This window comes from Bombus vosnesenskii, unplaced genomic scaffold (genome assembly GCF_011952255.1).
Source record: "Bombus vosnesenskii isolate JDL3184/JDL3185 unplaced genomic scaffold, Bvos_JDL3184-5_v1.1 scf7180000013273, whole genome shotgun sequence".
NCBI lineage: Eukaryota > Metazoa > Arthropoda > Insecta > Hymenoptera > Apidae > Bombus > Bombus vosnesenskii.
Window position 1 is genome coordinate 3,765,912 of NW_022882931.1, and position 24,209 is coordinate 3,790,120.

Below are 24,209 nucleotides of genomic sequence, written 5' to 3' on the forward strand. Positions count from 1 at the left end.
GTAAATCAAATGGATCCCTCCGGTGGTTGCTGACGCGGATCATAAATGGGGAAATCAATGTATTTGTTATTGATTCTTCAAAATCTTTTCTACTGTTGAAAATTTTGCTATGAACAGAAAGCGCAAGAATTGGTACATTTTCTAGAACACGATCGTCAAGCATCACGGATGTCTTCATTATAAAAATAGATTTTAAGATGTTATCATGTGAAGATAGTATAGCAATTCTCGCGAGAAAGCGCGTCAATGGGAGTCGTAAATATCCATTACGATTAGACAATCGACGCCACGAACTGATCGATCCCCTATTTCGGTTAGGATAATAGAGGTGGTTTAATGAGTAGAATGCTTGATTAACAATTCAAAGATAATATATATTTCCAACAACTTTGTAGAGAAGATGGTTGCGCTGGTGCGTAGATATAAGTGAAGTAGGTGACTGATCTAAGGGTAAAAACGCCGTAAAGAGATGTTGACTGTTCTAAAGATGACGAATCAGTCAAGTTCGGTGACGATGTTGTCACAAAGGAAAACTTTTACTCGATGCTAATTGCCGCACCACTTGTCGCTCGTGGTTGGAATCCCGAAATTTCCCAAATCTTTACCTGATGGAACAATACCCATAAAGAACCTCTCGAAGATGTTTCATGACACTTAATGACCTTAACATTAAGTCAAAGAGCCTCCTTCCTTAGTTCCTTAGGATTATTCCTAAGGATTCCTTAAGATCGACTGTTTCTTAGGATTATTGCGATCCGCTTAATTCCATATGCACAGCCCCTATGGTGACCGCCTCGAACATAAAGAGTCACCGAACGTAGCAGACATCATGGTATTATACCTTCAGGTGTACCATTTTACCATCTTATTGTACAAAAATGAAATGGAAATTTTATGGAATTACATTGTTATTCTACAATCATTTCTGTGAATGGAAACTTTGTTCTAGTCAAGAATCACAGGGATTAGAAATTATCTTCTGACATCACGCATGTCTCCAGATGTAAAGATCTTATTGTACGAGTATAAAACAGGAATTTTACCGAATTATCTCTAAACCTTTAATATCAATGCAAACCTCGCTACACACAGAAATCACAAGACCCACAAATTACCGCTAGCCACAACGCACGTTTTCAGATGTAAATATAATTTTCATGTTATTGTACAAGACCAAAACGCGAATTTCATCGGTTGGTAGTTACAAAGCCCGCCGCTCGAACATTCGACAGGATCGTTTGCAAGCGAGATAAAACAGCGTAGGGGCACCGTGGTCGAACGACAGTAATCAGCGGTCATAATTCAGTTTCGAGGCTACCCCGGTCTACAAAGGCTTGGAAGAAAGAAGATCTGCGAGCTGATGTTTCCGTGCTAACCTTTCAGTCGCCCCGGGGTTCGCGTGATTCGCAACGTATTCTAGCCGGGCTAGTCAACCCCCGGAGGAGGGGTTTTTTGAGCGAGAGCGGATCGAGGACGCCGGAGGATTCACGGGGGCCCCCGATCCTGAAATCCGGGACACGCGAGCCTCGCGGGAAATTCCTCTCTATACCACGCGGGCATCTCCTAACACTTCTTGGTAAAACGACTCTCGTCGCCTCGGGGCAACGTTACCTTCTGCCTGATCCACGGCCCAAACCTCCCGACCAAAGTGAGTCTCTCGTCTTCTTTTCATTTATCGAGCGCAGAGTTAGCCGTAGCTCGTTGCCTCCTCTCCGTATCCAATTATATAATCGGTAAACGGGCGTTTTATCAACGAGCAAAAAGCAAGGGATCACGAAAAAATACGTGATGTTCATTCGACGAAGAAGAATATCCACGATCAGGCTGGCTGACATTTACAGTCGTTTCCTAGGGTGTAGTTCATTAATAACGAGCAGCGAAAGTGTCATGAAACGAACGGAACCGAGCAGAAACGCGCGTTTCCGTAATCAATCTCCACTCTGCAAAAGGGGTCTGATTACAAGACACGCGAATCGCGCGCGACTCGTAAAATCGAGCCGGGCAATTAAACCGCTGGCCCGGCTAATCGAGATCACGTAGAACGCGCAATTAGTCGGGACGCAAGATGAATTGAGTAATTACATTCGCATTACAGGCCGGCCTCACTTGCAACGTTATCCTTTTCTGATCTACGTAAGGAGTACGCGTGTATCTAACGTGAATTTACAAGAAAAGAGAGAAAAATCACTTTCCCATCCTTCCTGTTTAATCGACCACATTAACACTGGCTTGTCATTAGATCGAAAACAAATTTCATCGACGCTTCCAATGGACATAAATAGACTAACTCGGGTTAATAGTTACGGTGGATGAACTATGCGGATGAACCAGCGTTGTGACGAATGAAACATCTGAAGACATCTGAATGTACATGCTCGTACAATTGTATATATGCTTACTTGTTAAATTTATTAAAAAGTTGGAATAAATTTTACTTCATTTAGTACTTTACATTGCAAAATACATGTAATGCGAATCTGCATTATATATATCTATATGTACTATATAATCTAATCTGTATCATATAATCTAATCTGTACTATGTATCAGGAGTCCTAATTCTTATGCACGATAGTATGTATATCTGATTGCTTCGACATATGTACTGCTAAAGCTGGGAATCGAGGGAAAGTCAAGCTAATCCATTTCATGGCATTGTTAGTTTAAAAATACATATTTGGTTTAATACATAAAGTATTGGCATACACCATTATTTTCCAACGAAACGTTTTTCTATCAAATTCTATGCATTTCATTTTCACTAATAAATAAAATAAATACAACGACATGGCAATACATTTTGTAGCTACTATATATACATACGAAATCGTTTCTACCGAAATCTAAGCTGCGTGAATTCTTGCACCGAAAGGTTTCAACGACGACGGTGTTTTCAAGTGGCGCCAGGGAAAGGCTCGAAGCTTGCTCGGGCCTCGAAGCATCGTCCGCAGGTTTTCGATGGAAGCAAGAGGTAAAAGAAGAACTTCCAGGGCAGAGGCACTGGCGCCGCATGCGGCAGCCTCAAAGGGATCCTCCGCACGCCCATCTGTCTCCGCCCCGCCCCTATTCCCGCGCACCATATACATCATGTACGACCACGATGTACCTCTGCTCTGACCAGAGCGGGACTCGATGCCCCGACATAGTGTCAGACTACGTCACACATCACCACCGTGTACACTGTCCCCCGGAGCTGTTGTGTCCAACCACGTGCTACCTTTTTGTATTTGCACTTCGAGACTATTTGCCAAACTCCAGTTAGATCGACTGTTTTCGTCTTAAACCTTCACCTTACCCTTTTGTTCCAAAATGTCTTTTCTAAAACCATCAGGGTTTTTCACGCCTTTACGTATCGCTCCTAGAGAAAGAAGATGAAATTTCAGTAGCAAGAAAGATATACTTTGCCACTATAGACAAGATAAAAAATCTGACCAACAGTCAGCATGTTAAGGGACACACTACTTAGATGGAAAAGTTTGTCACTATCAATTCTAAGAGAATGAACATACCTATATGTATATGTTAGTGTATTAAATTGGAAAGACGTAGAGACAGGCTACAATTACGTGTAATCGTTGGATATTCCAACCCTAAAGGAGTAAAACTGCACTTAACTTAAGTCTAATTTATCTTGATCCTTAATATCACTTTAATTAGATGAACCTATGAGTGAGACATGAAGCGCGTTGGATTCATGTAGTTTTCAGGATAAGGGCAGGAAGTAAAAATGGACTAGCCGAAGAAGGTAACCTACTCTGGTTGTAATTAATCGACTTTTAAGTGGCCCATTAAGGGTACGACCAGCTGCTGGAAAGAATCTAACAGCCACGTGACAGCGATTTCTGCGCGATCATCCGGCGACGATCAATCGAGTTCATCCTCACCGAGATGTGCTTGGTCCTTTTGCCGGTGCCTGATAGTTCAGGCTTTACAGCTTACTTAGCGGCATGGGGCAACAGTGTTTAGTCTGTTGACTAATGAACCTGCGGGATCCAACCAGCCGGCAGATTGCCTGGCTTTCGTTTAAACTCCCGTGGAAAGGGTCAACCGGTGGATCTTGAGGAAGATGGATGCTGCGCCGTTCGCGCCGCGATATTGCCTCTTGCCTTCGATATATGTATTCCTTTTAATTCGATTTCTGAGAACCATCAACGAGCAAGCGAAATTAATGGAGATATTGGAAATAATATTCATTTACATCGATGGTTATCTTCTTGAATAAAGCTCTTCCTCATTTCAGAAATAAATGAAGGATGAGCGATACGAGCATAGATGGGGAAAGAAAGATTTAAGTTTCCAGGAAACCGGTCTCTGTCGCGACTCCCACTTCCATGTAACAATTTTACAAGGAAGTGTCTTCCTTCCGTCCGTCCGTTTGATTGATTGGACAGTAACTAATGAGCCTCGGCTAATTGCTCGCGGTAATATTCGCCAGCAAAAACGAGCCAAAGCACACATAGCTGACCCGTGACTTCCCAAAGATCACAGGACTCCCCACGCCGCTTCCTGGACACGGCCTTCCGCCCGACCTTCTTCATGCTTACCGCTAATTATTTCGGCTACCCTCTCATCGGCTCTGTTTCTGTCCTTTCCCGAACTGATTCTCCTTTGTTCTCGGTCGCGACCAGAAGACTATCGTTCGATACGATTTATATACTTCTACCTGAAATAATTTATCGTTCCATCGATCTGTTCCAACGAGTATCCTCGATACTGATGAACATCACCCTGCATTTTTATCGAGATAAGATTGTAAAATGAATCGTCTACAATATTCACGCGTTACTGTCGTATTCGCGACAGCAGTGAATGTATTCTTTTTCACTTTTGCTCAATGTAAGATTATAAAATGAATCTTTTGTAAAATTCGCGCGATTCTGTCATACGCGCGACGCTAGTGAACGTTCGTCTATATTTTAAAAAGAGAATGAACCGGCTACGAAATTCACGCGCCACTGTTCATCCTCATTTTTATCGAGATAAGATACTATTCCATTCTCGACACTAATGAGCATCCTTCTTCATTTTTATCGAGGTAAGATCGTAAAATTCACGCGCTACTGTTTTCAAAATCCATTTACTGTTTCTCACGATCATTAAATCATCGAATTGTTTATACAATCGTGTTTTGAAACGATCGAAGCTATCGAATTTGACTTTTATTGGATCACCGATAAATATGGGAGCCCAAAGGTTCGTCGGTGGAATATAAACGGGAGGTGCGATTGGACCAGTCCGAGTCAACTCCTAGAAATCCCTTCTGGCACCAGACTAGAGATCGCGTAGGGGCCAATTATGTTATAGGAGAAAAGGGAAAGAGAGAAATGCTACAGAGATTCTATGGTTAGGGTCCAACAGGATTAACCCTCCACGCAGTTCCTTTTACCCTCGACGTTCCCCTCGCGACGATTCTTCGCGCTTCTTTCCCTTCTGCCTGCAGCGATTCTCTACACTTGCTGCTGCGTGCCAATCAACGGTACCGTGCAACGATCTTGGACCACCTGATGGGATGACTTCATACTCTGCTAACTGTTGCTCCTTTTACGCTACTTCGCACATACTGACGTTGAAGTTATTCTCTTGAAAATATTTTACTCGAAGATCTTTAGTCGAAAGCTATCAAACTGGTTGTTACAGTAGCAGTGAATTTTTCATTGTTTATGACATAATTTAACTGTGTTAAAAACTGGTTAAATACTGGTTGGATTTAGTTAGAATTTTAAATAGATTATGTGCATTGAATATATGAGGTGTGTTAAGTACGCTGAATACGTTGTATGCGATGTAAGTTGAATTAAAATATATTGCGCGCATATCGATCGTATGTGTCGTTTGGTTCCTAAAACATCCGACTACGATGCTGGTAAAACGTCGAAAAATCATTCCCATTGAAAACATCTTATATCCTTATTGGTTTCGACAGCTATATACCTATGTGTAACCGAATTTCATAACGTAGAATTTTGTCGAATCGGAAAACCCCATGAAATATATAAAAATGAATATCCTCTTCTCTGGTATTGTATATTTCTACATACTTCACTTTATGGCAGTTAATCTCAGATACCGAAACGCATTTTGTTGTATTTTCCATAAATCAAGTTTCATCCAATTCAATAGCATTTACTCTCTTCCTTGGGATTTCATTTTCTGGAAATCAATCTTAGGTCAATCGATATGTGGATCTGAAATACAATCCATGGTATCTTTTCTAGAACAAATTTCATCCAATTCAACACTATCTAAGCTGAAGTAGAACTTACACACGGACCAGCAACACCCAGGATCGGCAAACGTTCGCGCCATCGATCTCGTGATCTCAGCGCAACGATACCAGTTCGAAACCAGGGCTGAACAAGGGCAACACGTCGAGATCATGCGGCTCCACGGTGATGGCGTGACAGCCGAAGGCCGGTTAGGCAGATGCATGGCAACGAGTTGACATCGAACGCTGCGGGCTAGCGTGGCTAGAGCCACAGCTCTCTCTCTTAAACACGCACATTGCGAGAACAACCCGTGCGGTTCTCCTGGAAAAGGGAACGAACACGACGAAGAGACTAGAGACTCGGTCGTGCGCGAGCGCGTGCACGCACGGGCTTAGGCACGCACACGACCTGATTGTTGGCCAGTTTTCCGTGTTGTTGTTGCTTGTTCGTATACGCTCAGGGAGCGTGCACTTCTCCACCATGACACATGGAATAGTAATGAAGGACAGAGATACACGAGGCGGGTTCTTCCTCGGCGACGAAGGGAGCCGAGCCAACGGTTCGGAGAGTCGTCACGCGAGAACGCGGCCAGCTGACGTTCTCTCTCGATACACTCTCCCTTGGAGCCTTCTCTTTTCCTCGCGCGCGCCCTTTTTCCGCCCTTCATTGTCTTCCCGCTTTTGTACGCGGCCATGGAACCACCCTTCTCCCGTCTTACGGAGTCGAGAAAATGGATCATATCCAAAGTTTCAACAACTTTTCGTGAATTATTCCAATTCTTTTTACTTGATTTTATTGTTTGGTAATATGAAGCTGATAAATTTGTAGGTTGATTTTTAATTACTTCACGGTTATGCTAACACAAAGATTTACGGTTACAAAGCCACCCCCTTTCTTGAATTCAGGGAAGCGGTCGATATCAAATATTCAAACAATTTCTTTAAATTATTCTAATTTGTATCGCTTGACTTTACTGATTGATAATATGGACTTGATTCTATTGATAAATTTGTAAGTTAATTTTCCATGATTATGCTGGTGATTCACAACCGCAAAGTCATCATCCCCTTTCTTCATCGGTTCAGGGAAATAGGCGATATTGAAAATTTAAACAATTTTTCGCAAATTATTCCAAGTCTTTCTGCTCGAATATCGATTGGCAGGATAGTAGCAAAGAATAGAGACGTTAATATGTTTAATTAATTTATAGTTACATTGATGTATTGCGGTCATAAAGTCACTCTTCGTGGCTTCAAAGAAATGAATGCTATAAAACGTTGAACAACTTTACATAAATTATTCGAGATCCTTTGTTCCATTATCGATATTTGGGATGGTAGCGCAGGATAGGAACACTAATACATTAGTTCATTGTAATATTGAATTTAGCAAAGGTAGACCGTAAAATGCACTTATAACATAATAGTTTCACTTGCCTTTTATGCTCATAAAGCTACCCTTCCTTAACTGGATATAAAGAACCTTATTTAAATTTTTTTACCAATTATACGAGTGAGTAATTCCTAAAATTCCTCTATCTGGTTATTTATTCAAAGTTATTATACCAAAAGACAAAAGAATCTGTACGTCTGTAACTGAATTTTCAAATAATTTACAGTGTACGAGCTAACAACATTTTGAAAAGCTACAATAAATCATATTACAGAGAAATACTATTTTTCAGGTTAATTTTAGAATGTCACTTCCTCTACGGAAGGGCCGCTAGATTGAGAAAGACGATCTCCACTGTCACTCATCCAGCTTAGCCAAGATCGTCCCTGTAATTATACTGGCCCGTTTCCTACTCTGTCTCCTACCCTTCCATTCCATTTGTCCTTTTTTCCTTGAGTCTTGCCTTCGATACCGCCGCGTTATTCTATTTTTCTCCTTTTTTCCTCTTCTTCTTCCAGATACGTGGAAAAAGGAGAGAATAAACGGCGATCCTCGAGGTGGTTGCCAGTTTAGGTGAATGGACGGTAGAAACAAAAGGATGCCGCGTTTCATCGGCTACGTCAGAGAAAGTGACGATCGCCTAGAATGGGGATGAAGGAACGCCACCGTAAAGGGTGTGGTTCGTTCCTCAGCCAAGAAACATCCTTTCAATGAGAGGTTACAGGTGCCGGCGGATGTTGCTTCTTTTTCCTCGATCGAATCTAACGTGGGAAATGTCGGTTAATCTCCAATCGGATCGATTTTCTAGGCCGATCATTAAAAACCTGTATAGCGAGGTGAACGAGAAACATTCAATTTAGGATTCGTCCTTCGCTTTTCTGCGTCGTTCTGACGACGTTCAGATTCTACATTATTTTAATTCCAAGATATTTATCGACATGTTGTAAATTACAAATTATTCCGTAATTTCGAGCTTATTAAATAATTTTCTTGCAATCAATCCCTCGTATGTATAAGATTCTTATATTTTCTATAAATAAAGTAGAACATATATATACATTTATATTCATCCATCAATTGACGCGTTCTTTAGAGGTTCTACAAGCTCAATGAATCTTCGACTCTCATCGACATTCTCGTCACAAGTGCGCCATTCATTTCTCCAAGACGAATCCACGTTTTCATCCCTTCCCTTGGCTAACATCCCTCCACAAGCTCGTTATTTCCTCCCCCTTTCCCCTTCTCTCAGTAGACTCACCCAAACATCCCTTTGTTCCATCCCCTTTCTGATTCCGCAAATCTGCAAGCAGCTCTTTAACCCCGAGTCACCGTGGAAATGAATTTCAATCGGCGAGTTTCGAGTTCATTCGCGTGACGACTGTTCGGTTCATCGAACATCGACGAGACGATTCGCTCGACACCGACGTTTGAGTTCACCCCGCGGCGTGCGTGCTCCTTAAAAGCGCGGCTTTTTTTGTATTTCTCGGCCCGAGATCCACAAAGCTGCGTACACCTCGTCAAGTTAAACGAAACTGAAATTCTAATGAGCCGGATGTTCCAGCGATCTGGTGCACCTGATCTATAATTTCATACCCGCATACGTCTGTACGCCTGCATGCACCAGGTAGCCGCGTTCGGGAAAAAATAATACACACGCGCACGAATGTGTGTGTAAATATTTTTCTCTGCGATTCGAAGTAGGATAAACTTGTTTTAACGAGAGATTGCGATGCGAGATAGATTTGGTTTGTCGATGTTTGAGGTAGTTTCATAAGTGGCACTGTGGAAGTGAGAATTCTTCCGTCGTCTGACTGAGGGTCGAGCGGTTTGGAGCACCGATTGCGAGCGAAGATCGACTTACTTAGATGAATTATGAAATATAGATTGAATATAGATGAGTTATGAAGATAGTGCATTTTGGAAAATTTCTAGTGTGCCTTAATTTTGCGACAGAAAATTTGTTAAAGAGTAGACAGAAATAAGAATGACGTATAATATAAATAAACTGACGTATAATATAAGACACTGCATGTGTATGCATTCCAAAATAGAATGAATTTGTTTCACAGCGATCTTATGAGACAGATTCTTATGAGATAGATTCGATAGCGTGTTATTTGAATGGAGAAAAGAGTTTTTCAGTGGTTTAATAAATTTCAACGATAGTTTCATAAGCGTGGAACGGTGTTTGAAGTGTCTGGAAAGTGGGGGTGGGACATGGTCCGTGGCTAAATATAGGAAACGATTTTGGACGGGGTAATACCGCGTAGAATACGGTCAAACGCAATGTTTGCGGGCAACGCCCACCCATACTCGTCCGGGTTTTTACTGCCTGGCAGTAAAGAACGAAAATTATGATCGGAGCTTGTCACTGCTTCGGGCATCGAGGAGTGCTCTGAGATCTGCCATCGGATGGAAGTTTGCTCGTACCCTTGTAATCGCGATTGTAGAAAGATCTTGTTCTGAGACGAGACTAGAGAGTTTGGAAATTTTTCATATTTATTTATGGATTCGAGTAAAAGATGTTAAAGATTCATTTAATTTCTTATTCTTTCATTTTTAGTTATTAATCTAATTTTTCTTCTTTCTTCATTGTATTTTACGATTTAAAACCAGTTTGATTTTTTTTTCGAAATGGCAGAACAATTTTTTCCCATTCCTTTAAGATAGTTTTTGTTCGCTCGGGTTCTTAAACTCATTAAAACTTCATTTTCTTTAATATCCTATAATTAGTATCCTTCGTACTTAATTTTATGCACGAATCTTTTGTGATGTTCTCTCATAATCTCATTTTCTTCTTATTTGATAACTTTAATGTGTTAATTAAACTTTCGTATCACTTTTAGCTAGCCTTCGAAATATTAGATAGCGAGAATGCTGGTGGAAAAATCGCAAAGTATAAAAAAATTGCTTCCCTGAAATTCTTGAGATTATTATTCTTGATCATCCTTTTAGGATTAATACATTATCTTCTATATCATACTTCCTACCAACGTAGCAATAATAGGGGGATGATTTCATCTGGTTAATTCGACGACGTCTAAAGACACGTTATAAAATTTGTTTTTGTACGATCGGGTTATAGGATCGTTGTATCATCGGCAGGAATGGAAATGAGAAGGAATGGAAAAGTGGCGATCGCGGAAACTGCGAAAGTAGAGGCAAGAGAAAGTTCTCGTTTTGCGAGATGCGAGCGCAATTACACCGGGGCGATAAAAGTGTTACTTCGCGCTGTAATTTAGAAATATTTTTACGTCGTTTTGATTTGGCCGGGGAAACGAGAACCGTGAGTAGAATAAAACCGCCACTTCGCCGTGTAATTTTCGTGCACGAGTTTCCACGCCGCCACTGTTTATATTCTACTTTCCACTCGGAGAACGGCTCTCTGCTTCTCTGTTTTCCCCTCTCGTAGCATAGAATCGCGAAATTGGTCCATAAAAAAAGGAAGGTGTGTTAAGAAATCGCTGAATGGAGCATCGTCTATCTAGCAGTCGATTTTTTTCGCTCCATCCCTCGGTCGTTCCATTTAAGCAAGTAGAAATTTTGAAACGTTTCACGCGCAAATTCGTCGAAGCATTCAGATACCTTTCTCTCCACTGAAACTTGGAATTGAAATTAAAAGCTTGGAAAATTGCTTGAATGAAAGATTTTAAAGATCCTCATGTTCGACTTTATTCATGTACCTCAATGTAGTTTCAAGTTCTGTTAACGTTTTCTTGCACGATAATTTACTAATTGTAATAGCATTAATCGATTGAGAGATGATAAATTTGAAGTTGCGGATTTGACTTGCACAAACGGTTCCTGTAATCTTACAATTTTACGCCGAATATAACAATTAATTATCGCACCTTGTAATTTGTAAAATTCACCTGCAAACTTTATCTGCTTCGAACTTGTTACTCTTATACGAGAAAATCTACTGATACTGAAAGCTTGTAAAATTACGCTATTGCTTCAGTTTCCCAATGAGAACTAGACATTTCAAAGACAAAATTTGCTAAATAAATCTGCCTGATTATCCACCATAATCAACATACTTTTCATCATCACGAACCTTCGTCCCTCTTATTCATAATCATCGAAACATCTCACACGAATATTTATTGGATCACTGAAAATCCTTTCTCTCCACTTATACAAATGGGAATCTACAAAATCACCGAACGAAACTCCATCTGACTTACCATATTCGACTTTGCCCAAACATTTCAACATTCTACGACAACCAGCAATCCTAAGGTTCACCGATATATTCGAAAGAGAAGCAACAAGGCGTGCTGATTACGTCTGCCCAATTATCCGTCGATTCTTACCATCGCTGGGTCCTTTTAAAGTAGAAAGTTTCGGTTGGAGAATCTATCGGCTTTAGGAAAGTTGCGCGGTGGCTCGTCACAGTCGGAGGCAGTCAACGCTGAAGCAGGAACGTCGACACGGGTCCTCTCGTCGCCTAATTGAATGGCATTTTATTTAGCACAGTTCCCCGCACTCTGGATAGCCGCCATTTACCTCAATTACGTAATTCACCGTACACAACCGACCGCGCAGCTACCCACCATGGGTATTGCATGGTGATGGCCATGCCGAACCATGATAGTGTGTGGTGGTTCGTTGTGTTGTTGGTGTTGGTGTTGGTGGTGGTGGTCAACTGATGACACGTGTTTGCGCTACCGCCGCCGTGCAATTAGCCCCCCAATGTAATTTCGCGCTGTAAGAGCGTGCCACGCTCTTTTGGCCTAGTACCGTACCTGAGGGCGCATCGGTACCCCTGCATTACCAAGAGGGAAGTGATTTTCTTCGGGAGACGTAGAAAAATTCGATTTTAAGTACTCCACCGCCGGCACTTCGATGGTTATTTTTGCATCCGGTTATAACCATCGATGGGTGAAACGGATCCTTTAAACGAACACTGGTTATCCTCGAGCCTTTGACCTACTGGTTAAAAATCCTCCTCCAACGTCGTTTACTCTCTTTTGCTTGGATCAGACAGAACGGTTGAGAGTTTGAGAGTGGTCATTTTCGGCGATGCTCGGAATTGGAAAATGTTCTTAATCCACTTGTAGTAATAAATATCAAGCTTCACGAATACGTGGAAAATTATTAAAATTATAATTACATACTAGAACTGGAACTACGCATTTATCCTTTATGAACTGTTCTTTTATCTCCTTTTAATTGGTTATTAAAGGCAGTATGTGTATTATTAAAGTCAATGTGTAGTTGCCATTCTGATATAGTACGATCTTGCGATAGTTGTTTTGGTTTTCTTCGATTCCGCAATTTGTTCACGTGCACAGTTTCTTCGAATTATTTTGAGGATGGCTCGCTATCTCCAGAGCACGAACTTGCAGATTTCCAATAAATGAACATAATATATTTCTTTACTAAGAACTTTATATTTTTACGTTCTCTATGAGTTTTTTTAAGCGAGGCGAAAAATATCCAATTTCCACCACCCCCAAGTATTCGTTCTTCTTACTACATTATCGTCGTACAATTTACACGGCGCTGTTTACGCGGAAATTAGTTCTTCCATAGTTTTCTATCTCGATAGGTTATTGTGTAATTAATCTCACGTCGTCCAGGCAATCGCATCAAGAATAAATATTCGTGTAATTGAAGCATCGAGTAGGTGTGCGCCGTTGGAACGTGATGCAATGTTAATGAACGGGATATTATCCGGCAACTAGTATCATTGCAGACGATACACGCTGTATAGTCGGTAATTGTGCCCAGCGATGCTGATTAGGTGTAATTATCATTCGATCGAAGAAATGTCCTCGTGTTAGCTGTCATGGTGGCATTACCTATCAAATACACTATTTTATTTTTGCTCCCGATTCTAATTCCTTCTTTCTCGTTCTTTCATCCCTATAATATCACTATAGGTACGTATAACGATGATATATCTTACTTGTGCATAATTAAAATTATGATCAGTCGATTACGTGGTTGGGTAAATTTACCAGAGTCATTCATAGTTAAAGCTTATGTAGGAAACAATGGTTTTCTGGAAACGTGAGGATGGAAAAAAAATTGCCGACGGTGGCGGATGAAAAAAATAACGTCAATTCTGGGAAGACGATTAGGAACGATCAGATAAGGGACTGGCTGGCGTGGAACGTGTCGTTTCCCAGCCGCTCGAAGACTTTCGACTTAATTAGACGTTTGCTGTCGTCCTGATTTTGTCAGCTTTAATCCTGCTCCGTAACGGGCGCCAATAACGCGCATCCCAGTCGCAATCACGTAACACTGTGGTCGTTCACTAGATATTTCAAGACGACACGAACACGTTTCATAAGATATCGGGATTTGAGTGATAAAGCGTGACCTGATGATTTATGGTAGTATTTTTGATGCGTGAAAAGCTTGCGAAATACAGTGAGACATTGATTGAATGAGATGCATCAAATGGAATCACTTTGTTTTCATACGAGAAACAATCATTCATTCTAGACTATTTTAGAAATATTAATATCAAACAAGAACAAGAGCTTCTGAACAAAAATGTGAGCTACTTTACGATAATAACATTTTCGAATAAGAATATGCAAAAAAAAAAAAGAAGAAAAGAAAAATAGCAACCAAATCTCGTTACGTTTCTGTTCTTGTTTTTCAATCTTTCTTGGAAGAAATCATTTCCAAATTTACCACTGCTGAACGTTTTAGTTAATCGATTATTCTCTTAATCGATATTCCGATAGTCAAAGTTCTACCGTATCAACCCTTTGATCAATTTCGACAAAACTCGTGTCGATTCTCCAATATGGTCGCGAAATTGCAGGTGAAAGAAGATTATTCGCATACTAATTAATTGCATGGGCAGAAGAAGGAGACAAAGGTTGTTCGTGGGCGAACAACCACGCTTCGGATTATCCGCGAATGGGATCTGATCCTTTTCCGCGCCTTCACCTGTCTACCGTGCTGCATTCGCGCAGATACGATCAGCAAAAAGACCAAGCGCGTTACGAAATTTGCTCACTGGCTGAATTTTTTTCTACTCCGCGTCCGTGCTACCAACTCCTGTATAGCCGGCGAGAAATTGTTCCGATAAAAAATTCTATTACCTATAATGCGACCACCGCAGCCAGATTAGCATCTTTTGAGGAAAATTTAGGTCACACGGCTCGACGCGTTGTTCCCGTGCCTTTTCGCGGCGTGCAGTCCTCAGCGTATACGTTCTAACTCTAAAGTTTTGTGAAATTTTAAAAAAATATTAGACAAGCGAAAGAAGCGAGGAAAACATTATTTTGAGAAGATAGAAAAATTTGTTACGATATCATTCTGGGTCTGCGACGTAGTGGATGACCATTCGAGGAAACTTCGTGTGTGTACGACCTTAATGAAAAATTGCAGTATCGAATGTGTTCAGTAGAAGGCTTCACTCGAAAAATGGAACCGAGTAATTAGCAATCGAGTTGCGTGTACACGAGAACGGAAAAACGTGTCGTCCTAGGTATTCCACCTCCGTCACCGGTCCACTCCTTTCGTGGTGGGCTAATGGGCGGGGCTAAGGACGTCTGTTGCCAAACTGTCACGTTGACGTCCGACTGTTTTTTGTTGCATCTTCGCGAGTTTTTCGTCTAGATGTAATCTCAAAAGCCATAAAATCGTAAGAAAACAATCTACATGATCCGAAATAAGCGATATCGTATATTCTAATTTTTATCGCGAATATCAATAATAAATAACCTGTTCGATTACTTCGAAAAGCCAAATCGTATCATTTTCGAATTATTCTACGATAGATAGCGCAAAAGTGGCGGAAGAATAGTCTTCACTAGATACTCGAATTCGAAGCAGCGAAACAGAAACTACGTCCAATCTTTCGACAAGGGAAATTCACTCGCGTCCCAGATGTCAGCGTCACCCTCAACCCTCGATTCCCATCGAATTGGCGGTAGATAGGGGAACGGGGGAGTCTCTTGTCGTCGTTGGCGGCGGCGGCGGCGGCCCGAAACTCGGCGCTCCATGCATACAAGCGTCGCTGGTCGAGCGTGGTCTCTGGCTTTCTTTACCGGAGCTATACCCCCGACAGAGTCTGTCAGGAGTAGTGGCAGCGTCGTACGCGCACTACGAACGAAAAGGGTCCCCGGACAGGTAGAGAAAACACCTCCACGAGCGAAGGTGCCCCGAGGGTGTCGGTAAACCGTGGGCATGGCCCGATTTCGTCAACTCCTACACGGACACCATAATGGCCTCCGTACAGCCAATCGATCGGCTAGACGTCACAGACACAAAGTGGGGGAATGGTGGAACAGCCAATCACGTAGCGCGCTAACGGCCAACGTGGGTGTGGCCTTGAGTGGCGCCACCGCGGCGACTTTCGGAAACGGCGCACCGGGCTCCGGGGAGAGGCTTCGGCTTCATTATGTATCATTATACCGGTCCGCGCCGCGCGGTGTGCACTGCAGTTACTGGGCCAGGCGCGCGTGTGTGCTTTTCTCTCTTCTTCGTCGGTCGTCGTCGTCTTCTTCTTCTTCTTCTTCTTCCCTACGGTGATCGGCGAATCGTCGTGACCGTTTTCTCTCGTCGACAACCACGTCGGCCGAGCCACGATGCTCATCGGCGTCGAATAATCACGGCATACGCGCGTGTGGAAAAAGCACTTGCTGGTTGCCGCTGAACGAGAGCGAGCGTGCGCGCGCGCGCACGCCTCTGTGTCATCGGCGACGTACAATTAAATCACGCAGTTCGCGCGAGTGTACTGTCACGCTAGGACCACAGTTTCGACCGACAGATTACCGGATCTCCGTCGGAGAAGCTAGACCAAATTTCCAAACCGTGGATCGTGCGATATCCCAAGTGTGGCTCCAAATACCCAGGACGATCGTATACCACGGATTTCGGCCCGGTATCGTGACTATCCTCGCGGTGGTGCACGATCGGAACGTGATTAACAGTGACGATTGTTGGAACAGTGATCGACGGGACCAAGAACGTGAAGCGCCCGCTCCGTCGCAGTGCAAAGAACCATTACTCCGATGGGCAGTTTACTCGATCACGGAGAACGTTACCGTAGATCGGGCTGACCCTTACAAAACTACCTGTGCATGACTTTGGTGCATCTTCTCGAATATACGATCCATGAAATTGGATTCAGTTCCGTAAAGGGTACGCGGGTGAAGTGCTTAGTGATCTAACTGTAACCGAGCTAATACAGACTACTTGGCGGAGAATTACAAAACTAGTGTATTTGTGAACACGTGAGAGAAACAATTAACTAAATCTAGTGACAATTCGAACATCATACTACAGTTCGTTCTAAAGTGGCAGTGAAGAGATCACCTAAATCAACTCCTTTGAACAGTCCTCATCAATCATCGCCTCATAAATCTATCGAATATAGCAACACCGATAAAGTCATTAAAACCGTCCGCGATCTGGAACGAAGTAAATGAGGAATATCCAAATGTCGCCTGTTTATAGGGAATTAACATTGTACCGATAAGCGATCCATTAATCAATAGTGACCAGTCGTGAAACGTGAAACAGAGGCCCCAAGATTCGGGCCCCGTACGGCGTTCGCGCGACGGCGGCGGCGACGACGTCGTCGGCGAGTTTGTCCGCGAGAACCGTAGGCTGTGGCGGCGGCATCGACGTCGCGACTAAGGTGGAGCGTCCGGGCAGCACGACGACGCTCAACTTCACGGACCTGGGGAGCCCATTCGGGGCGGGCGACCCCTGTCCGTCTAGTACCCCGACCCCGAATAGTATGTCGGGAGGTGGTGGACCGTCTGGAGGCGGCGGTGGTGGCGGTGGCGGTGGTGCAGGTGCTGGAGGCGGTGGTTCCGACATGGAACAGCATCTTCATCACACGGGATTGGGCTCGGTGACACCTGGACCACCCGGTGGAAACGGTGGCGATAGTACAACATCGAGCACGCCCGTCTCACAAAGTGGAAAATCGGCATTCATCGAATTGCAACATAATAATCTGTATAATCCCGCCAGTCTACGTGGTGGTTATCCCGGAGGACACAATGTGCCTGGTGCTCATCAATTCCCGCATCAAGTCGGCGCGCTAAGTCACCAAACATCCGGACCAGGCAGTGGGAACCAGCAACACGCGGATGCAGGATTCCCCAGTCCTAGGTCCGCGCTAGCCGGATATCCGTTCGCGCCCATGCACCAGCATAACGCCTATGGATATCACCTGGGATCGTACGCGCCCCAGTGCCCCTCACCGCCCAAGGACGGTGAGTACCCTAACTGTATGTATTCGCAGCCTTTTTTATTCCTACTATTAGAATAAAGATAGTTAACTTAATTCTGCGCTCCTCGTTCCTTGGAAATCGGAACCGATCTATGACGAAGACGGCGATGGTTGACAATCCAGTGAATCTTTTCTCTAATCTTGTTTGCAGCTGATCTTAAAAGTTACCAAAGTAGCTGACTTAAAAGCTTAAAGTGTGTATAAGAGGGATTTTCTATGAGTAATTCCTTGGAACGGAGAGCTGTTGGAAGGTTTACAGCGAAGCTTACTATACTATTTTCTAATAACCATACTGCCGAACAGTTTAAATTGATAGATTCGCTGTGAGTCTTTCAAAGCAAGTAGCAATTAGCATAGATTAGAATATAAAGTTTCTTAAGTAATAGAATATTTTCATAAACCATATCAACTAGAAATACCCTAAAGAATCGTTATCAGACGTATAATTATCGCTATTACTATATTCGATTGTGATACTTTTTCTGATAACGATGCTTTTAAATTTCCCAAGAGTCGGATGTCTGATCCCGGCGGTAGAATTCTACTTAAAACGCATTACACTCGTAACGTATTTCAACCGAATACTCGTTACAATTCCACGCATAATTCGTCGATAAGTACATAGAAGCGATGTTGCGATATTTTTAACACAAATTGGTAGTTCCATTATCTAATCCTGAAACGTTTCACATGTGGGAGGTCAGATAGTTGGAAATACATTATGGTTGCGCGTTCGCGTGGCGATCGGACGCCAAGTCAAAATCGTAAACTTCTTTCGTTGATTTCGCATCTGGCGAGGTAGGCGCTCGACGAAAAAAGAAACGAAAACGGAAGAGAGAATCTAGAGTAGCAGGTAGTGGATCGGTCGACGGCCTGGGCAGGCACAATAACGCCGAGAAACGGAATAAGATATACGACTAGGAAAGAGAATCCTCTTGGGATCCGAAAAAGTCCCGCAAAGCGGCTAACGAACGAAACAAAAAGCCCCCCGGCTGAATGAGAATAGTCGCGGCCTCCCTGTGTCCTCGAAAAGCGTCGCTAGATATTCAAGCAGTCAGATACGCAACTGTTCATCGTTTCTATGCACATTTCCCTCGCCTTCTTCTTCGTGTGTTTTTTCCTCGTCAACTTCTTTAAAGTTCACGCGAGTTTTTACCGTATATTTCAATACAGTTAACTAAATTCCAATATATGCAATTGTGCATCATGCAATCATGCATCCATGTTTTCTTCATCTTGTCCTCTTTTTCTAGTTTATATTCACATATTGGCTAACGCCAAGCAATTAGATATATAAAGCTGCTTGTTATTTCGTTAAACATCTTTGCATTTCTCATCTTTGTCTTTTTTTTCTGATAAGATTTTACTTCCGTGAAACTGCAATTTGTTTCTCTCATAAATCATCTTGGCTCTCTAAAAAATTCACAGAAATTTTTATTCAATATGTAAATGCAGGCAGTTGAAATACAAACAGTTAGATACACGTACATATTTTCACCTTCGTCTTATGTATGAAATTATTCACACACCAATGTGTTCAGAGAAAAGAAACATTCGCAAAATGTTTTTAATATTCTCGATCAATAATTACAAAGTCCTTTGTAATCAATTATTTTTAAATTCACACAATTTTCACCCTTACACGTAAAACTATTTAGCTACGTATAACGGTTTGCGAATTGCAAAATTAGTTTTGAGTACTCCGAATATTTTCAATCAGCAATTGCAAAATTCCATCAACTTCTTTCAAATCTTCCAAATTTTGTTATATATGTCGGAGACGAAAGGCCACCGGAGCCTCCCCTCTGCAACTTCGGGAAAATCCGTAAGATTGTAATTAAAGTTTACAGTTGTAACTTTATTGTACAATTTTATTTTATTGTACAATTGTACTTGTTGGCGATTGGTGATAATAAACTTGGGCTCAAGGCGATCGTCCGCCGAACGTAGCCGCGGTCAAAAGTATGGAGCGATAGTATGACACTCATTAAAGGAAATACCCATAGAGGTATTTGACCATGCCAATGGTTCCTACGAACAATGAATACCTGATGTTGAGGCACGTACACAGCACAAATCCAGTTAGCCCGAGGACCCGCTATAAAACCTGGGTTTTTCCGGCAATTAAGATTTTTGCAAACGGACAGGTAGCTTGTGTCCCAAAATCGAACAATCGACAGCGACGTCGATCCGAGGATCTTGTGTACTTAGACACCCCACCAGAGTTTGTCTCGGTGGCGTCGCTGGGACGAAGATTCATTCCTTATTGAGACCTCATCGAGGAAGGGAGTAGCGCCTTACCATCAGTACACGTTTGAGTTAGAGCAAGTATATCTATGCTCCCGTTGACCGCGGATTCGTTATCGAACCTGAGACCATTATCACTAGCGTCGCGAGTGCCTAATCGCCGCTGTTGATTGTCGAATCGGCAGTGTTCATGCTCGTAGTATCAGGCCGTACCGTCGTTATAACACAGCGATGGCCATTCCAATGGAGATCTAGCAAATGCCCACAACTCTATTCCTGACGCTTCTCTGACATATACAAAGGGAAACGTTCTATGAATTTCTCACCGTGTGCCGTGAAAGAAAAATCAGCATCGATTCCTCGCTAAGTAAGCTCGTCGTTACAACGATTGAAAAGAAATGATCAGCACGATGCGTCATTTTTAGAATTGTTGCTCGAAATACCAGTGGTATATCGTATCGCTTTGCTGATGAAGCTGTCAACCGCGAGTCGGCGAACACGAGCGACGATATCGTCGCTGCCGTCGATAGAAACGTGCAATATTTAGTTCTTTAGACGCGACGGTATTCCCGACACGGAAGACACTCGATAAAATCCTAAATTAATTGAAGAGGAATTTACACGAGTTTTTCCTTCTCTACGGGAACTCGCTATAGGCTTCTGTCTTTTCTGAAGGGGACAATCGACAACCTCCCTTGCGAACCCTATCTATCGCGTAAATTAATAATGACCGATGGTTCTTCTTTCTTTCCACCTGTCTTTTACCGCCGCAAACGTGCACGTTCCAACGTTCCTGCATTATGAAAACCACGAGAGGTTCTCGCCTATTTGGAACCACCCCTTCCGTAATTCGAAGCACTGGGATATCGGTTATAGGTAATCTTGAATCGGTGAGTTTGTCGAAAATTGCTAGGAGAGTAGGAAAAAAATAGATAAATATGAATAGAAAGGAAACGGTGAATCCCCCGATGGTGAAGTATATGAAAAAAGGGTTCGTCCCTCGAGATATTCGCACGTTACACGATACGTTTACCCATCGTTGGATAGAAGAATCCAGTAAAACGATCGAGGGCTCTGACTCTCGGCAATTTCTTCTCCCTTCCTTCCTTTCCTCTCGATTTGGAAAATTGCGAATACTTGACCATCGATGGGAAGGAAGAAACGAACGTATTTTCCAAGGGTCCGTGATCGGTAATGGGCAAATGTTCTACGATGCGTTCTTTCGAATGGGTTCCACGATTCCACGGAATCGTTCAGATTATAGGTCATTTTCTCTCATTAGGATGACAATTTCTTCGTGCTCGGTTTTCATAAACCATTAGAACGGACCCCAGCAGGATAGAACTATGACGAGTTCGCGTAAGAACCGGATTAGCGTGGTAGAAAATTCTGCTCGAGGAGAGAGTTCGTCGTTGTGTTTCCAACGAATGGCGACAAATCGCGATTGCCGTGTCGTAACGTTATGTCTGCCTCCATTAACAGCGTTCTCAGAGAGTGGTTACGATAATGTAGAATTGATCTATCGAACGATAGCCACGTGTTGCTACGTCGATTATTGATTGCTCCGTCGATCCTCGTAGATCACTCGGTCATCGTAATGCTTTTTCTTTTTCTTAAGCGTTTTCCATTTTCTTGTTCGTTCTTATTGTCGTATTTTACGATTAAAGAAAGTTACACACGTTCTTCCGCGTGGTAACGCGCGATTTGTCGTAATTGTACAGTGATAATTGGTTAATTCGAGCATATCGTGTGCCGATCGTTTGTGATTAATCATTACGAGAAGCTCGTTTACACGTGTGACAAATTGCGACGAAAGAATTTGCCCGTTGCTCTTTGCTGCTCGTAATCCTCTGCGAATCAGGCACGGAGCCTGATGAAAGCGATTGAATTAATTAAATAATAAATATCGTTTTAGAATCGCGATCGCGAGTTAATTACAAAGGAGCACGCTATTGTTTGCACATCCTCCTCGGGCTCTGGCCACCTGCCGCGTGTCGTTCCTTTCAACTACCTTTCTGGCAAAATACTTGACACCTCCAATTTAATACCCTTGTCAAATGTGCTTAGAGAAGAAGGAAATATATGAAATATTTGAATACCATTCCATCAACTTCATGCTACGAGTCACGTGTAACGTTTCGTAATTCACATTTAATAAGTTATTTTTAAAAGCTGTTCGTAGTTTAGCTGCATTTATATATTTCCATATGGAATGGAACTATAAAATCTATGTCTGTTCTAAAATTGATCTTAATCTTTAATTCAACTACCGACATTGTGGATTATTCTCTTTTGACTTCTGTCAATGCATATACAATATACAAATTTTTCCTTTGAGCCTTTGTTTTCGAGAAAATCGACTTTGAATTTTTGCTCGGTACGCGTGCGGTACGTTATAACGGATCTCACTGTAGATCGTTGTCTCGACGGAAAAATTAAAAAAAAAAAGAAAATTGAAAAAAAAATTTTTATTCTATATTTTCGACTTCTTTTTTCGCGTAGAATCACCCCCTTTCCGCTTGTACCACCAGTTACCAACCACCCTGTATACACTGGCGTCGCAGTTTTTCTTTTAATGCATTCAGCCTATATGTAGCAATATAAATTTTCAAGAAATACTTTTACAACTCTAAGTTCGTAACTCCTTCTACCGCTATCTCCTTTCGTTTATCGTAACTGTTAACTTTTTAATGTTATTTTATACTTCTTTCGATCTTCTTTTCCCAATTCCATTCCACTCCCATCTCATGCGAAAACATGAAAAACATCGATCAGAAATTGGACATCGGAACAGTCATATAACCAAGGAGGATTAATGAAGTCGTCCGAAACTTTACTTGCGACGACTTGTCAGAATCAGGAGAGTACGAAAGAAGGGACGATCTCATATCGTGTACACAATCGTGTACCACCGTACCGATCTCATACTCGACAATGCGCAAACAGTGCACCGTTAGGTGGTAGCCGTATATCAACGAGCAATCTCATCGGTTGCGACAAATGAACCGTCCATTAACATCGTCCCTGGCCGAGCCTTCTTCTCGGTTTGGCCGTTGCCTTGTCATCGACGTTGAGCCCATCCATGTCGAGTCGCAACGAAGCAAACGATCCCGGGAACCAGAATCCAATTAGCGTGGCTACCTTTACCGAACTCTACATTAGTCACCGGGCCTGGCAGCGACCAACCACCGGTCAAATTAATCCGGAACGGTTCAAAGACAATGCGCCCTTTGGATAGAGAGTTCTGGGGTCTACGGCCAGGGTGATGGATTAGGTATTAAACGGTTGTTTTCACAAGGATTAGGAACACCGACCTGGAGCACTATTGGATCACCCGACAGATCTTCAAAGATGGAAATTCCAAGTTGCTCTATGGATGATGATGGCAGCGACGATGGATTTTCTTCTTCCTTCCCTTTTTCTCTTCTCGTAGGTTCGAAGATTTTGCACGGAAGTCGTGTTTTCTCTGGCTTAGATACATCCGTAGATATCGTGTGGCTGCCACTCAACCGGATCCTGGTTCGTCCCCCCAGCTGACAATGAGAAAAGTGGGGTTCGAATGGTCGTCACGCAAAGTGCACCGGTCGCGGCTAGCTGTTGCGATCGACGATAAACTATTCGTCTCTAACTCTGCTGTTTTTCCACTCGGACTTGACTTCGTATTCCATTGACAGGGCTAGAACTGGACACAGAGAGACGTTGCGATTTTTTAGTGGCGATGGTGTGAGATTTGACAGATTTATTCGTCGAATAGCTGGATTGCATGGTCATGTGCATTGTGTTATTAGAAATACGAGGCTCGATACGGAGGAGTGGTTTTTTTCTCGTGAGAGTTTTTTTGCCAGGCATGCAACGTTAGCGAACAGAAAACAATGCACATATAGCGATATAATAACGCTCATTGTCGGACATGTGATAATATGTATGAGGATTCTTATTTTTTTCATTTTTCAACGAATATTTTTATCTTCGCAGATAATTCTGAAATTGGGAATTTTTTTTTCATATATGATTTTTCTTTTCTGACCTTTGTCTACGGTATTACTGATAATTGTTTATGGAATACATTTTTTATATCTTATTTCATTTTTTCTATAGAAGTTAAGTAAAGGATTTTTGTTATGCTTACACAAATATTATTTTAAGTT

The 24,209-nt window shown here is 42.4% G+C and overlaps 1 protein-coding gene across 3 annotated transcripts in view; it reads left to right on the forward strand.

Annotated features, from left to right (window-relative positions):
* The first annotated feature begins 15,968 nt into the window (after window positions 1-15,968).
* LOC117231577 (homeotic protein distal-less) overlaps window positions 15,969-24,209 on the forward strand; it is a 94,587-nt gene continuing 86,346 nt past the window's right edge. For 2 of the 3 annotated variants that reach the window (XM_033490140.1, XM_033490142.1), the window contains exon 1: window positions 15,969-17,797. In XM_033490140.1, the coding sequence (XP_033346031.1) occupies window positions 17,314-17,797 (484 nt within the window). In that variant the 5' untranslated portion in view covers window positions 15,969-17,313. Of the gene's footprint in view, window positions 17,813-24,209 lie in introns of all 3 variants that reach the window. The other variant, XM_033490141.1, reaches the window with a different exon arrangement.